This window comes from Heteronotia binoei, chromosome 9, assembly GCF_032191835.1.
Source record: "Heteronotia binoei isolate CCM8104 ecotype False Entrance Well chromosome 9, APGP_CSIRO_Hbin_v1, whole genome shotgun sequence".
NCBI classification, from domain to species: domain Eukaryota; kingdom Metazoa; phylum Chordata; class Lepidosauria; order Squamata; family Gekkonidae; genus Heteronotia; species Heteronotia binoei.
Window position 1 is genome coordinate 88,370,443 of NC_083231.1, and position 15,298 is coordinate 88,385,740.

Consider the following 15,298-nt stretch of genomic DNA (forward strand, 5'->3'; position numbering starts at 1 on the left):
GAGCTCAAGCCAACACATCCTACTTCAAAGGCAGGGCCAGTAAGACTGGGAAACCAGGGGATAAGCCCCTCCCCACCAGGATCAACTTTGAACTGGCCTTATCCTGGAAGAGGAGGAGCTACATTCCAGTAGTAAGGACTGACCCACTACCAGGACCACCGGAGAGTTCCTGTATGAACAGTCTTCTGTTCATAGTTCTCTGGAATGAAGTCCATGTTCCCTATGAATAAACCCCCCTTTTCTAAACAGGCTTATTTTCTAAATCTGAATTTGTCATTATATTAGACATAACTCATTGTGAACTAAGAAGTCTGGCTACTTATCAGCATACACAAAATTGCCAAAATAATCTTCTGACCTGAAAACTACAATTAACATTGTTTAGATCAAGATGAATAGTTATGTTAGTCTGACTGTTGCAGTAGAAAAGAGCAAGAGTCCAGTTGCACCTTAAAGACTAAACATTTTTGTGGCAGGGTACGAGCTTTCATATTCTGCCACAATTTTTTGCTAGTCATTAAGGTGCAACTGACCTCTTGCTCCTTTTATTGTTATTTAATATAACTTGCCCCTAGACATTTAGACACATTCTGAATTATAAAAGGAAGCAAAATTTTCAAACAGCTCGCTCCGCCCCCCCCCCCACCCCTTGACACAAATAATTATGTATTATTTGACATCCAGTTGGATTGCAGGTGAATTGAATTATTTATTCTGGATATCACTTTCACTGAGGATTTTTTTAAAAAATTAACAATTGGCAACAAGGAAAAATCATAGCATTGTTAACTTCTGGATATTGTCATGCTAGAGGTACTGTTGGATTGCTGTACAAAATAGAAACTAAATGAATTGGGCCATGTTAGCTGTCCTTTGCATTTGCCTAAAAAAGCTAGGATGGTTCTACAAAGACATTACATTATATAGACACATCAAAGAAAGCCTGACAGCAAGAAAGTAGTAGACTGGCCACCTGACCATTTAATGATAGTGAAATAAACAAACCAATTGCAGTGAACAGTCTTGGCATTTGTATCTGAACAACCAGAATTCATGCCAACAGAAAACAAAGTGATGCTCATCTGTAAATATATCACATCCGGTTCTCAAGCTCAACATTACATAGTTTTTGCAAAAATGGCAACAGTCTTACTTAAGCATTCAAAAAATCCTTTTTGAAAGGCTGTCAATACAAAATCAAAGCCAGTGAACAGGAATCAGTGGGAATTTTGCCTCCCACAGCCATTACGTGGTATACAAGCCAAAATAATTGTCTAATGTTTATGTGTGGCAGACTTACACCCGCAGTGTATCAGTGGCAACAAGTGGCCACAAGACCAATATTTAGGGATGGGAAACTCATCCATGGTGGTGAGTTCTGGGCAGGGCTGGTAAGGAACCAGAGTGGCCAAGGCTACCAGCATGGCACAGCTGGAAAAGAAGGAGCCCCAGGATCTCATGAGCAAGATGTTCAAATGCCTGTGGGATCTTGAATATGAGAAGGCTGCTCCAGTGTATTTAAGGCAGACCCCAAGTAACAGCTGGGGAAGAGAGGCCTGGAGGTAAGTCTCTGCATGTGTGGCTTGTTACAAGGAAAGCAAAGGAAGCCAGGGATGAGTAAGAACCTCTTCCACATCTCAGGCCTGGAAGGGCTTCCCTAGACAGGAGAGCAGCTAGAGGTTTTGAAAGGCTGGATGAAGAAAGAATGAGCTAGGTCCTCACAGTGGGTAAATGGATGGTCATGGGCATATGTGTTACAGTGACAATTGCAAAGAGATGTAGGCAATCCCACAGGGATCCGATAAAAATTTCAAAATTGTACAATTACACTTGTAAATGCAGCAAATGTCCAGTAGGCAACTGGCCACACTCAATGGTATATTGGTTGTTTTAGTCACTATACAAGGGATTGCCAGCACTCTTTTGCAACTACAGTCTAATTTTGTGCATTCAGTGTAACATATATGCACACAAACACACTCCAGTACACTTATGCAAGCTAAGTGACAAGCAGAAACTTAAAGGGTTCTCGTCTGACATCTACATATTTTAAAAAATAAATATTTTTTTCCTTGTAGAAGCCAGACGATGTTAGTTGACATTATTTCTAACTTACAGTATCATCAGGTAATATAGCTTTTTATTTTCAATATAAAAATTACTACTTATTTAAAAAAAATGTAAAAGTCAGTAGAGGATAGACAAAATAATTGGAAGTTGTGGTGCTATTAACAGGGTCATAATATATTCATTCCCATAAACAATATAAAAATATCAAGGCTCACTTCTGGTTTCCATCAGTCACATGCACAAAGTCTTGCCTTCACTAGTGAAAACAGTAAAAACTGTTGCCTGCCAGTTTAGGTTTTTCTCCCTATACAGGATAGAGACAGACCAGTATTATGCCTTTAGCATTCACTATGGTTTTGCTTGTCAAGCTTCAGGACCCTGAAGCTGTTATTTTGTTTCAGTGCTTCTGTGGATAAGTGATATTTAACAACAGATGGCGTGATGTGTTCTTTGGCACCTCTTAATCTCATTAAGAAACCAAAGTCCTGGCTCTTTTTCTCCTCAGGAAGTATTCTGTTGGCACCAAAGTGCTACATAGTGCCAATATCTACTAGCACTGAAGAGTGGGATGGAACTGTACAATATGACTAGAAAAAATACCAAGGGGACTTTTTAAAGTCTACAGTTGTCTCTTTCTCCAATCAAATTGCACAACATTTGGTCCACTTCTTCAGTTAACAATATAGTCCCCTTAGAACTTTGGTTATAGCACAAATGTTTTGGTAAGAAGGTAAAAGCAGGTCCTTGTTTTTTTGTTTTTTGCCTTCTTCATTTCATTTAGGTGGATTTTTCATTGTCCTCTCCCGTCTTCTGAACCCGGGAGTATTTCTTGCATGAAGACTTGAAGCAGCTAGGGGGCCAAGATATTGGCCATGAGAAACAACAAGGAACTGAGCCTTGTATATTCTTCTCAAAAAAACTGAATACTGGATACCACCATGCTCGAGACAGAAAGTTTGTTTGTGAAGAGACCTTCAAGTTCTGTAAGAAGGAAGAAACATACATAATATCATGTTTGCATTCTTTAACAAAATTATATCTGGGGCCACTAGAAGTAGTAGAGTATTTTTCACAGAAACTATTTCTACGTAGCCAGAAACGTAAAAATCACAGATACAACCAGTCATCAAACAGATGATCAGTATGCATTAATCTTATGTATTTCTACTCCAAAACTGGCTTCTGCACAACATTTTTATGAAAACTCAGAAGCTGCTCTCATTTGCAACAGAGAGCAATAAAATAAAAGGTAGAATCCCACCCAACCTCCAAAGAACTTCACATGGTGCACCTAGGGTTCCAGGCACTACCTCATCCAGGTAATGGCTAGACTCAGGCCTGTTGAGGCTGTTTTACCCCTTTGGATCCCAGGGAATCGATGGAAGGCATACAACGGAGCCACCTTGCTGCAGTTAAGCACATCCGTGCCAGCATGGGAACCCTCCCAACCCAGTGTAGACTACCATGAGTTCTACAAGAGGGGAAAGGCAGAAAGGATATGAATATAACAAACAAATATATAGTGCCACATGGGACACTTTCAAATTGTTTTCTGCACCACACTGTGCTTATTGCTTTTGTGAAAGATGCTCCACATATTTGAGGACAATGCCTGCCTTTTTGCCTTTGGTAGAGGAGAGTCAGAAGTCAAATTTAACGGAGGAAGATTAGGTAGACTTGGAGGGTATTCATCATGAGCCCAATCTGACATATAAGATAGTATATTGAGAGCTTCTATCACTTCCAGACATACCCTAGCAATGATCTAAGATAAAAACAAAATCTCTTGGAGATGTTTTATAGCATTTTGTCCTTTCAAGCCTGTTTCTTCCAACACAGTCTATAGAGACACTATAGATACAATTCAGCTAATGTTAACTGCTATTTAAGACCTTTTCAAGACAATGCTATTTTTAAAGTACACTTTACATGCATATGGTTGCTCTTTTGTGCACATTTACTTGCAACTATGGTCCACTGAACTCAGCAATACCTACTCCTCAACATACATGCAAGGGATCAGGCTGTTCGTTCCTGAGAGTTTAAATTAATTCGTTGTGATTTATTTTTCAAGATTATGTCCTATAATTTCCCAGATGTGGAACCCTATAACTGTCAAGTAGATTTATGTCTTCCAAAAGGAAAACAAGAGGTGTCCCAAAGCCTCTCTTAACTATGACATCTCTCATTTTAGTATTATACGCTTTGCAGAGATCAAAATTAACACTGGAGACTAGAACCTGATGTGACAACTACTCACCTTTTCGTTAGCCATCGAGTGGTACCACCAGAAAAGCCTTGTGGTGATATAGTAAGCTATGATGACATCCACAGTGTAGTGTTCATGCCCTACTAGAATGCAGATTATCCCTGCAGCACTCATCAACCAGCAGATCAAGTGATACCACCAAAAGTGACGAGGAGAATCTATCAAAAAAATATGTACAAGAAAGAAAATGGTATTTGTAACAGCAAACCCGATGTTTCTTAATGTGAAATCATCAAATTTACAAATACATAAAGTCTCCAAATTCAGTGCTTAGGTCAATACAACACAATGCCTAGAGGCCTAATTATAGGCAAAGCAAGGAGAGATTTTTCCTGGCTCTGTATGGAAGTAAATAGGCTCATACAGCTGAACAGCACATATTTTGCACTATGTTGCCAATTGGCTTCAAAGCAGATACACAGCTGACCTCTGTACCATAGTACATGGTGGCAAAATACATCTTCAGCATGCAGAATGTCACAGGTTCACATCTTTGGCACCGAAATTTAAAATAATTTCCTGTAGGGAAAGATCTTGGAAAACAATGGCCAGTTGAAGCAGATAGCACTGGGCTAGATGGAGCACTGATCTGATAGCATAAAGCAGTTTCCTATGTTCATGTGCAGCTTCAAAATCAGCATTAAATGACCATGCAATCTGATATCTTTCTGATGGAGATTACCATCACTTAGTGACCCAGCCTCCTAACTAGATCAGTCGCCAGTTACCACCATTTCCCCATATTGTTGCTTCTGTTCCACTCAACTCTCCTCGCTCATCTACTGTCATTTCCTTCCTCCTTAGCTTGCCAGATAACAACAGCAATAGGAAAAAGTGAGGAGTGTGCAAGGGTGAGAATATAGGAAGCATATTTTATACTGGCAAAATACCTGTTCCGAGAAAACAGCATTCCCTCATCTGAGGTCATAAGTAACATTTGAATCTCTCAGGAAACAAACAGTTTGCACTGCTAAGTGCAAATTCAAATAATTGTATCCAAGTAGTGAGCATGCTCACCAAAGGCAGTTTATGATAACCAACATTCCATATTACTGGCTTTCCACCACAATCCATGTCTCTGACTTAAAAGTCAGTCCTTCATGCATGGTAGAATACGAATTAGAATCATGTTTGAGGAAGGAGCGGAACAGCAAAATTAGATCAGATAATCATTAATATTCCTCTGCCTTTTTGAAAGATATCAGAACCACCGGCAATTTAAAATTATTTCATCTAGCCTGTATAATTAACTTCAAAATTAAGCAGTGCACTCCTGTCTTCTACTGCTTAATCCAAAAATAAAGGGCAAGGAGGGGAAAAGGAAGCTTGTACAGCATCTCTTGCCAGGGGAATTAAATATATTGATAAACAGGGCTGAGAACACAGGAAGCATTTTTATACTGGCAAAATGCCTGTTTGAAGAGATCACTGGAGCATATTGCACTCAGCTTTGGCATGAAGAAACAGAACTTGATCTTGCTTCAGAAACTGCATTTTCCCCAACCACACAAAAATCAAAAATTGGTAGATGTCCTCCTGATGTACAGCCTACTCTGATGACAAAGGGACATAAGAACCTAAGAGAAACCATGTTGGATCAGGCCAATGGCCCATCCAGTCCGACACTCCATCACACAGCGGCCAGAAAACCAGGTGCCATCAGGAGGTCCACCAGCGGGCCAGGACACTCAAAGCCCTCCCACTGTTGCCCCCCCCCCCAAGCACCAAGAATAAAGAGCATCATTTGCCTCAGACATAGAGTTCCATCTACACCTTGTGGCTAATAGCACTGAAGGACCTCTGCTCTATATGTTTATCCAATCCCCTCTTGAAGCCATCTATGCATGTAGCTGCCACCATCTCCTGCGGCAGTGAATTCCATGTGTTAATCACTCTTTTGGTGAAGTACTTCCATCTGTTCTAACCCAACTGCTCAACAATTTCATTGAATGCCCACAAGTTCTTGTATCGTGAGAAAGGGAGAAAAGTACTTCTTTCTCTACCTTCTCTATCCCATGGATAGTCTTGTAAACCTCTATCATATCGCCCCTCAGTCATTGTTTCTCCAAGCTAGAGAGTCCCAAGTGCTTTAATCATCTAGTTGCCCTTTTCTGCACTTTTTCCAATGCTATATCTTTTTTGAGGTGTGGAGACCAGAAGTGTTCCACCGGGAAACTATTTTTACGTTATTTGACTGATTGCATGGGATAGTCTAAATAAGACTTATAATACTGCTCTTAATATTGAAAGACACAAAAGCTATATATTTCCCTCCTTTAAAAAACAAACAAACATATTTTGCCAGAGATATATATTAAGTAGGTAAATTACTAATCATTAGTGTCATCATAAAAATATCTGATAACATCCCCATAAAATATTGCAGACACAGGAATACCATTTGCCAATGTAGTTATGGAATATAAAGGTTCCAGCATCCATCCTTTTAGCACCTCTGATTTTAGGGATCCATGCTGCAAGTGCTTTTTATATATAAACCTCTTAAAGAATGCAGAGAGTCAAGCAATTAATATAGTTCTGAAAGGCAAGATGAGCTAATTCATAGTCATCAAGTTGGACTTAAAAAAAAGTTTGCAAAAAACAGGGTTAACAGCATTCAAGACTGCGACTGAAAGTAATCTATAACCCCCAAGTGCTGGCTTAAATATTACAGCTGTCTTACAGAGGCCATTCATGAAATCATATATATGAAGTTGCCTTATGTAGACAGAGACTGATTCCTCTTTGGCGTTTACTCTGCCCCTGCGCAAGCGATGCCAGCTCAAGCGATGGATTCCCCACTAGTTGCTCTGTGGGAGCCTTTTATGTCACAGCTACTTCCTATTACCGTCGCAGCAACAGGATTCTGTTTTTCTGGAGTTTCAGTTGCCGCAACGGGAATGGGAAGGAGTCCCAAAGCAAGAGCCAATGCGGAGCAACTGGTCGGGAATCAATGGCTTGTGCTGATGCAAGGAGAAGCACAGGGGCGGAGCAAATGCCGGTGAGGAATCAGTCAGATTATGGGTCTATAGAGGCAAGTCATGTTTCAGTCTTGCAACCCAAGGGTTTATTCTTAGGATAACCCATATATATCATCATCTGCCAGTGTGTGTGCGTGTGTTGGGGGGGAACAGCATAGTATGCATGTGTGCAATTTTGAACAGACAGCATTCGGGAAAGCAGGGGTTAAGCATTCCCCTGTTCTCAACTCCACCTGAAGCCTGCATTACATGGTAAAAGGTATGAGGGTAAGACGTACCTGTCATCTGTGCATCCCATTGACTTGGGAGCCCAGAACAGACATAGCAGGCACTCTCCTTGACAGTGGGCAATTCTACTAGGTCTCTGCTTCAGGAATAATTACATGGCCAATAATTACATGCAGGGCAAGCCTACAGCTGTGAAGACAGAGTGGACAGACTCATCTGTGGATGGATACTGCAAGTCTTAGAGCCCTAGTATGTAGTGCAGGAATTCCTGGTCTAAGTCCATGGGTAACAGCTTACCAAGGCCCCAGGCAAAGGTCTCACCTAATCATGGTTTATGACATCTTCTTAAAGAACATGCCAGAGTAGATGAACCTGAGCTTCTGCCTGCAGAATGTACTTTATCACTGTGCTATGCCCTATATCCATGTTGTAGCTGTTATCGTTTGATAAATTTCTTGAGCAGATCCAAAGAAATTTATCAAATGGGGGATGGATTTTCCCCCATTTGGTTTTCTCCATGTGGTAGGACAACAAACTTCTTTGTGTTGCACACAATGCAATGGAGAAAAATTGCTCAGAGTGGTATGATGCTCCACACAAATGATAAAAAGCTTTCACATGGCATTTCATAATACCTGAATTTGTTCCTGTTACTACAAAAATCAGAAGCATCTGCTTACAGTATTAAAGTATATTCAGGAACGTGTTGGTTAAAAAAATCACTAGACAAGCGCCCATGAAGTACTTTTTTAACTGTTAAATTTGTAGATATTATAGACTTACATTCCTTGATAAATAGGTAAGTGAGTGTGAGCACTACAGTATGACCACTGAACAGGAAGTCTCCGCATAAGATGTGCGAGCCTGTTATGGATAGTCCACCACCGGAAATTAGTCGCAGGATCCGCTGAATTTTAGCTTGAGAATCTCCATTTAGCTACAAGAAAAGCCGGAGGGGGGTGGGGTGGAGGGGAGGGGAGAGAAATACAAGCTGAGGAAGGCAATTGATTGCACAAAGTATTCCAAGCTCCCACACTCAACAATAAAAATCATTTAAGTATTCTCTTTTTACCTTTGGAGCACACTGAAAATGCATTCCAGGCACTGGCAAGGTGGTGACATACATGGTAATACAGCGGTAAAGGTACAAAGTTCCCAATATAAAAAAGAACCTTCGTCCCACTATTGATCTGTGAATAATATTGAGAGATCAGTTTTAACATTTTGCTTACAAGTATGTTAATGAAAAAGGCCATTTCAGAAGTAGCCATAATGTTCTAGTGGCACCTGGGAAAACTTGACATTTACTCTTGCCTAGTCTTAATTTGTACTCCATATGCATGTAATGATGATAAGCTTAAAGTAATTATGATCTTATTAAGGAGCTCAAACAGCAGTTCCTGTTCAAAAAAAGGAAGTATGAATCAAGTGCTTGGTTATTCCTATCAGAAGGGATACAACAAGACAGATTGCTCCTATATTTTATGGAGGAACTCTGAATTCTGCAAAGTTTGAAAATCCATCCCCCATCATAGGTCCAGTCTACATGTGCTAAAACCTCCATACAGAGCAGTTCTAAGATGGCAGTTGCAAGCATGTGTGGAAGGGGATCATGCAGCTTCTCAGCTGCAATTCCTGCAGTGCAGAGAAATCAAACAATGAATGTGCAAATTACTGCTGAGAAGCTTCATGGTCCTCTAAGTCAGTTTCTATGCATCTATGATAGATTTTCTCTATGCATGGCAGTTTCAGCATGTGCAAATCAGGTCATAGATAATAGCCAAAGTTTTGGATAACACCAAAACATGTCATTGCCTGCCTCATTAACATCTTATCTATGCTGACCGGCAACAGTTCTCCAGAGTCTCCACAGGAGAAGGTATTTGCCAACAGAGATGCAAGGGACAATCTCTGTTTACAGCATGTGCTCTACTAATGCTCTACGGCCCCTCAATAGTCTCTTTTTCATATTAAAACAGTTTTCCTTAGTATTTAAAGAAAGAAATTTGATTTTGTTCTGAAGTTACAAACCTTTTAAAATACAACTACCCCAGCTTCTTCTATTAGCAGCTAGAAAGAAGTAGAAATCTAATCATCCAAGATTAACAATAGCTCTTCCTATAACTAATGGGTGAAGAAATTTCCCCAGTAACATCTCTAGTCACTTACTTCAAGGCTGTTTGTTGCAGTTAAAGTACTGGGATATGCTAAGGTTGCCATCCCCTCGCATTCAATTCCCCCCATATTCAGGGTCTCCAATCTGCTGCCACGGAGCTGGCTGGTAGGGGGAGCCCCAAAGAGCTCTGGTGGGTCTGATGTGCCCGGTGCGATGACATCACCTGGAGATGATGACCTGGCAACCCTAGGATATGCATGATCTTGGATGAAATCCCCACTGTACCATGGAAGGTTGAGGGTGGCTTTAGACCAGTCACTGTCTCAGCCTAACCTACCTCAAAAGGTTGTTGTGACGATAAAACATAGAAAGAGAGAACCAAATATACCACCCTGAACTCCTCAGGGGACCGGCATCACAAAAACCTTTATAGTTTATGGCTTGTTCACACATCACTAATTGATGTGCCATACTCAGGGCTTTTTTTCCCTTGGGGAACACAGTGGAATCGAGTTCCAGAACCTCTTTGTGGAAACAAAATTCTCCAAAAAATCTTTAAAAGTTCCTGAGGAGCACCTGTAGGTTTCTGTTTCATTTTGTTCTTGAGAGTTCAGACCTCTCTTTTTCCAGAAAAAAAGCCCTGGCCATAATATTTACCTACTTCATTTATGCCCTGCCTTTCTCCCCAGTGGGGTAGCCCAGAGCAGCATATACTGTTCTCGTCTCCATTTTATCATCATAACAGGATGAGGATGAAAGGTGAGGTAGGTTAGGCTGAGAGTGTGTGACTGTCCCAAGGTCACCCAGCAAGCCTCCATGGCAGAGTTCTGGGATCTGAACCTGGAATCTCTCATATTCTAGTCAAGCACTCCACTACACCATGCTGGCTCTCAATTCTGAGTCTTATTTTAAAAAAGAAGAAAATAGGTAGGAATACTTACTTGTATCTAAGAAACAGCCACTGGATTATCCATAATCCAACTAGTATCATTCCATTTATTTCTGATACAGAAAATGCCCATTCCACGCGATCAATGTAATCAAAAAACTTATCTGGCAATGGAGGACTAAGCTCCTTGGGAGGTACCCTCTCATGTACCACTGTGATCATAACAGTCGTTAGAATTAAATTGAAGACAGCATACACAAAGGCAATGCCAGTTTTCCACCACTCCAAAGGAAATTTGTTTCTAGATTCAGCAGGCATAGAAATCTGAATATAGTCTGGGTACTTCTTGGTGCCTTTCCGCAAGCCATTGGGTAATCCCTTTGGTTTGCTGCTGCCATTTTTGCTCTCCTCACTGACTGTGAGAGCAGGTCGAGCATAACCATTTGAAGTTTCATTGTTCTGGCCTTCCATGTGCTCTTCAAGCTTTGCTGTCTCTATGGTATCCATCAGGCCTAGCAAGTGTGGCAAAACCAACTAATTCCTGCCTTACTTCTGAAAATATTTTCTGGCTCTTCACAGCCAATTTGTTCGTTTGTTTTTAAATAAAACCTACTGAAACTGGTGATTCCAACTTTCTTTTTCAATTTTTTCTAATATGTCTCACATTTTCTTTCCAAGTACCAGCAACATGCTCTCTGTAATCAAAATCAAGAAAGACATAAAATTCACAAACATTCACATAGCTGGTACACCTCCAACTGTCCTGTTTAAAAATCAAGACAGCCCCCTCCCCATTAAGAGTTCTGTCCTAGGGAAAAAACAGTTTTGTCCCAGGGAAAAGCTCCCATCTTCAAACCATCTTAACTTTAAAGCAACAGCTGTTTCTTATCTCTTTTTTCACGCATTATACTTGACAGGGCAACCAAAGCAGAGACCCAAGAGAGGCTTCACAAAACAAAAAGTCTCCTAAAGCTGTACTTAGAGGTACTTTGGCTATGATGACTGGGGGCCCACCTCAGCTCACTCTCCATACCAACCCCATATCTTGCATTGCCTGTTGGTGATTGTTTTTTCCTATATTGGTAAGCATGTTTAAATATTTTGTTTGACCAAAACAATTATATTTTTTAAAAAACCAATTAGAGTACATGGACTTGAAACCTTACATCATTCAAATTTTAATTAGCTTTAGAACATGTTAACTATTATGCATTTTTGGTACATAATATTGTACGTTTATATAACAGCCATTATATATCCAACCATTTTAACCTATGTATATACTGTAAAGAATTATAGCTAATAAAGTAATTAAATTACAAATATTGGAAATTACAAATATGTGGAAAAAAGCAAAAATATGGAAATAAAAGAGCAAAAATAGTTATTTATGGTAGTAAATATATACTTCACTGATATTTGCCTGCAACTGACATACCCTTTTATTATATCAGACAATACCTAAAAGCTATCATTATTGATCTCATAACCTTGAACAGTTCTGAGACAAGAAGAAGACTTGGATACATTTACTGACTTTTTAATGATAATTTTGGTTTTCAGAGTAAAATTGGATTCTTTTCCTCTTGATCAATTCCTTCTCTCAGTCTTCTGAAACACCAGCCTGAGCTACAATGACTACATGATTAGGAGAATGTTCCCATGAGCCTCACCTTTATTGTACTGTTTTACATCAAGACCAATTTCTAAAAAGTGAACAGTGCTTTCTTCCTCTCTGCTGGTAGTTATTTTTAAAAGATATCTTTGGTGTTTGCAGGAAGAGGAAATCAGGAGTAGATTATTTTGGTGGAGGAAAGAAGTTTGTGAAGTTAGCCTTTATGTTTCATGATCCTGCCTAAACGTGTGTTTTTGCTTTTGGCATTTTTCAACCTTGATTAAATTAACTCTGCCACTTGCAGGAGGTAACCAGGTGCTGAATTCTAAGAATTCTGCAGTTATTCACTGTGGAGGCAAAGGCATTCTGCAGGTGCTCTCCTCCTTGTATTATGCGCCTCATCCTTGCTACTAAAAACCATACAAGGCTACATCCTGGTGAAGTCTTAGCACAAAATCCGGATGAGCGGGAGAACGAGGGAAAGCACTATGGAAAAGAAGCTTTTTTTGGTGGAGATAGATGGAAAATGAGGAGAGGATTTTGTTTGAAGGGTACAGAATTGATATTGTCTTTGGTTGTAGCCTCCTGTGGCTATGTCTGGTGTAGTGGTTAAGTGCACGGACTCTAATCTGGGCGAATCAGGTTTGATTTCCCACTCCTCTATATGCAGCTGCTGGGTGACCATGGGTCAGCCACAAGTTAATGCAGAGCTGTTTTCTCAAGAGCAGCTCTCCGGGAGCTCTCTCAGCTGCACCTAGCTCATAGGGTGTCTGCTGTGGGGGAGAGGAAAGGAAAGGAGATTGTAAGCGACTGAGTGAAGGGCAGGGTATAAATCCAATCTCCTCCTCTTCACTCTTCTATGTATCACTTCTTAATTTCTAAACAGAATAATATGAAGCTTTAATCTGTGCAGGAATTATGGTATTCTTAAACCTTATTTAGAAGTATGTAGGATTTGAGAGGTTGTAGTTGTTAAGTTGTGAAGTCAATACTCAGAAGTACTTTAAAGTTTAATAATCCTTACTTAAACATTTGGGGCCTGGAATGCACTGCCCAGTATTGTGCAAGGTATATAGCTTTGGCTCACAAAATATACTACCTATAATGTTATATAGGCTATGGATTTGACTCTCCTTACTTCTGTCATCTGGGACCTTCAGCCTGCATTCTTCTTTAATGGCAGTGGCACATTTCAATCTGGACTGTATTAGCTACTAGTTCATGTTGCCAGAGTCCACCCAAATCCCCCACCCATTTTAATTTGTAAAACATTTGTAGGTATGTGGCTGGTTCCACATGTATTATGCATATCATATTTTATGTTTTTAACTTGTAAATCAACTTGAGCATCTTGAGCATCTTTTATGGAAAGTGCATCCCAAAAGATTTTAAATAAACATACAAGATAAAAATGAATGTTGGACAACAGAGGAAAATGGTATATAGTAAGAGAAGGATCAAGATGCATAGCCATGTTATCTGTCTGTAGCCGCAGAAAACAGCAAGGGTCCAGCAGCATCTTAAAGACTAATAAAATCAGCGGCAGAGTATGGGCTTTTGTGAGTCACTGGTTCACAAAAGATCATGCCCTGACGCTAATTTTGTTAGTTTCTAAGGTGCTACTGGACTCTTGCTCTTTTCTGCCATTACAGACAAATGCAACTATCCATCTTGATCTATCTCCATGGAAGATAGCAAAGAGAGTCCACAATCATATTGGATTGACGTAACTATAATATAGGGAACTTAAGGATATAGGTTTAAGGATATAGATAATATAGGGAACTTAAGTATGAGTCTTGGGGAATGGGGGCAGGAAGTAATTCTTACGGCTAGGCATGGCTTGTTCTGAACTGTGGCATTATCTCTGCAGCTTCCATTTTCTAAAGAAGGCAGATACTCACATTTAGTTATGTAGCAACAGCAATAAGCACAGAAAGTAAACTAATTTGGTGGCAAGCCAGGCTTTTGAGTCAGGAGAACTATTACCATTGTGCTAAGAATAGTTCTTATAAAATTGCAGAATTGTCACAAAACAAACATTTGTAACTATCTAGAAGAGTACTGGATATGTTTTATTGATATCTACTAAATTTTACAGAACAAATTTACTGAAAATTAAATGCTAGGGCCACAATATAAACTATGTTATGCAAAGTAGACTTTCTGGGTCATGATGCATTTGACCAAACTGTACTTGCTGTCCAATAAGTTGTTTGCTATGCCAGGTCTACCTTGAAAGTTACTATCAGAACTTAACCTAGGTTCCTCTGGTTACCTGCTGAGCCTTCAGAAATGCATAAGTTCATATAAGAAACCACATGGTACACTGAGAACACCTCCCAATACCATGTACCAGAAGGTTTCAGGCGTCTCCACAATTAAGTCTTTACAGGTGCTGGCTCAAGGTAACACCAAACAGTATCATCTATGTTGTAGTAAAATAAGCGAAAACAAACTGTCAATTTGCTGCTCTTCTACAGCATTCTAAAACCTGACCAGGGTGGCCCAGGCTAGCCTGATATCATCAGATCTCAGAAACTAATCAGGGCCAGCCTTGGCTAGCATCTGGATGGGAGACTTCCAAGGAATACTAGAGTCCTGACATGGAGGCAGGCAATGGCAAACCACCTATGAAAGTCTCTTGCTTGGAAAATCCCATGAGCCAGTCAGCTGTGACGATAGCACTTCCCACCCTGCTTGATGACAGATCTACCCCAAATCATTATCATGATATACCAATTCTAGAGGAACTTCAAGAAATACAATGCCATAGCACCACAAACTGCAACAGAGTTGTGAAATACTGATATAATCAATGTTTTTTTTTTTTTTTTAAAAAAGTTGACTGGTGATTTTCTTATAAAATAGGGTGGACTAAAAATTCTACCTAATTAAAATAAAAGAGCTGTTTCAACCACAAGAAAGGACATACAGAATATCTCTGTGAACATTTTTAACCTTTGGGGCATATATACATACAGTAGATGAATAAATAACATTGTTCTCAAATAAGGATCATTTGAAAGGGCACCTTTTAAAACATTGCTACAGATACAACACAGAACGTCAACTATTCTGGGAGCAGCACAACAGATTGCCAACAGAAAGCCAACTGTTTAACAAAGCA

At 39.9% G+C, this 15,298-nt stretch overlaps 1 protein-coding gene across 1 annotated transcript in view; it reads right to left on the reverse strand.

Annotated features, from left to right (window-relative positions):
• Positions 1–955: 955 nt before the first annotated feature.
• The window catches only part of SGMS2 (sphingomyelin synthase 2), a 39,932-nt gene continuing 25,589 nt past the window's right edge, over positions 956–15,298 (reverse strand). The window contains exons 2-6 of the mRNA XM_060246949.1: positions 10,606–11,248; positions 8,621–8,738; positions 8,332–8,485; positions 4,331–4,497; positions 956–3,051 (exon numbers count right to left, since the gene is read on the reverse strand). Of these exons, the coding sequence (XP_060102932.1) occupies positions 2,848–3,051; positions 4,331–4,497; positions 8,332–8,485; positions 8,621–8,738; positions 10,606–11,060 (1,098 nt within the window). The 5' untranslated portion in view covers positions 11,061–11,248 and the 3' untranslated portion in view covers positions 956–2,847. The remainder of the gene's footprint in view (positions 3,052–4,330; positions 4,498–8,331; positions 8,486–8,620; positions 8,739–10,605; positions 11,249–15,298) is intronic.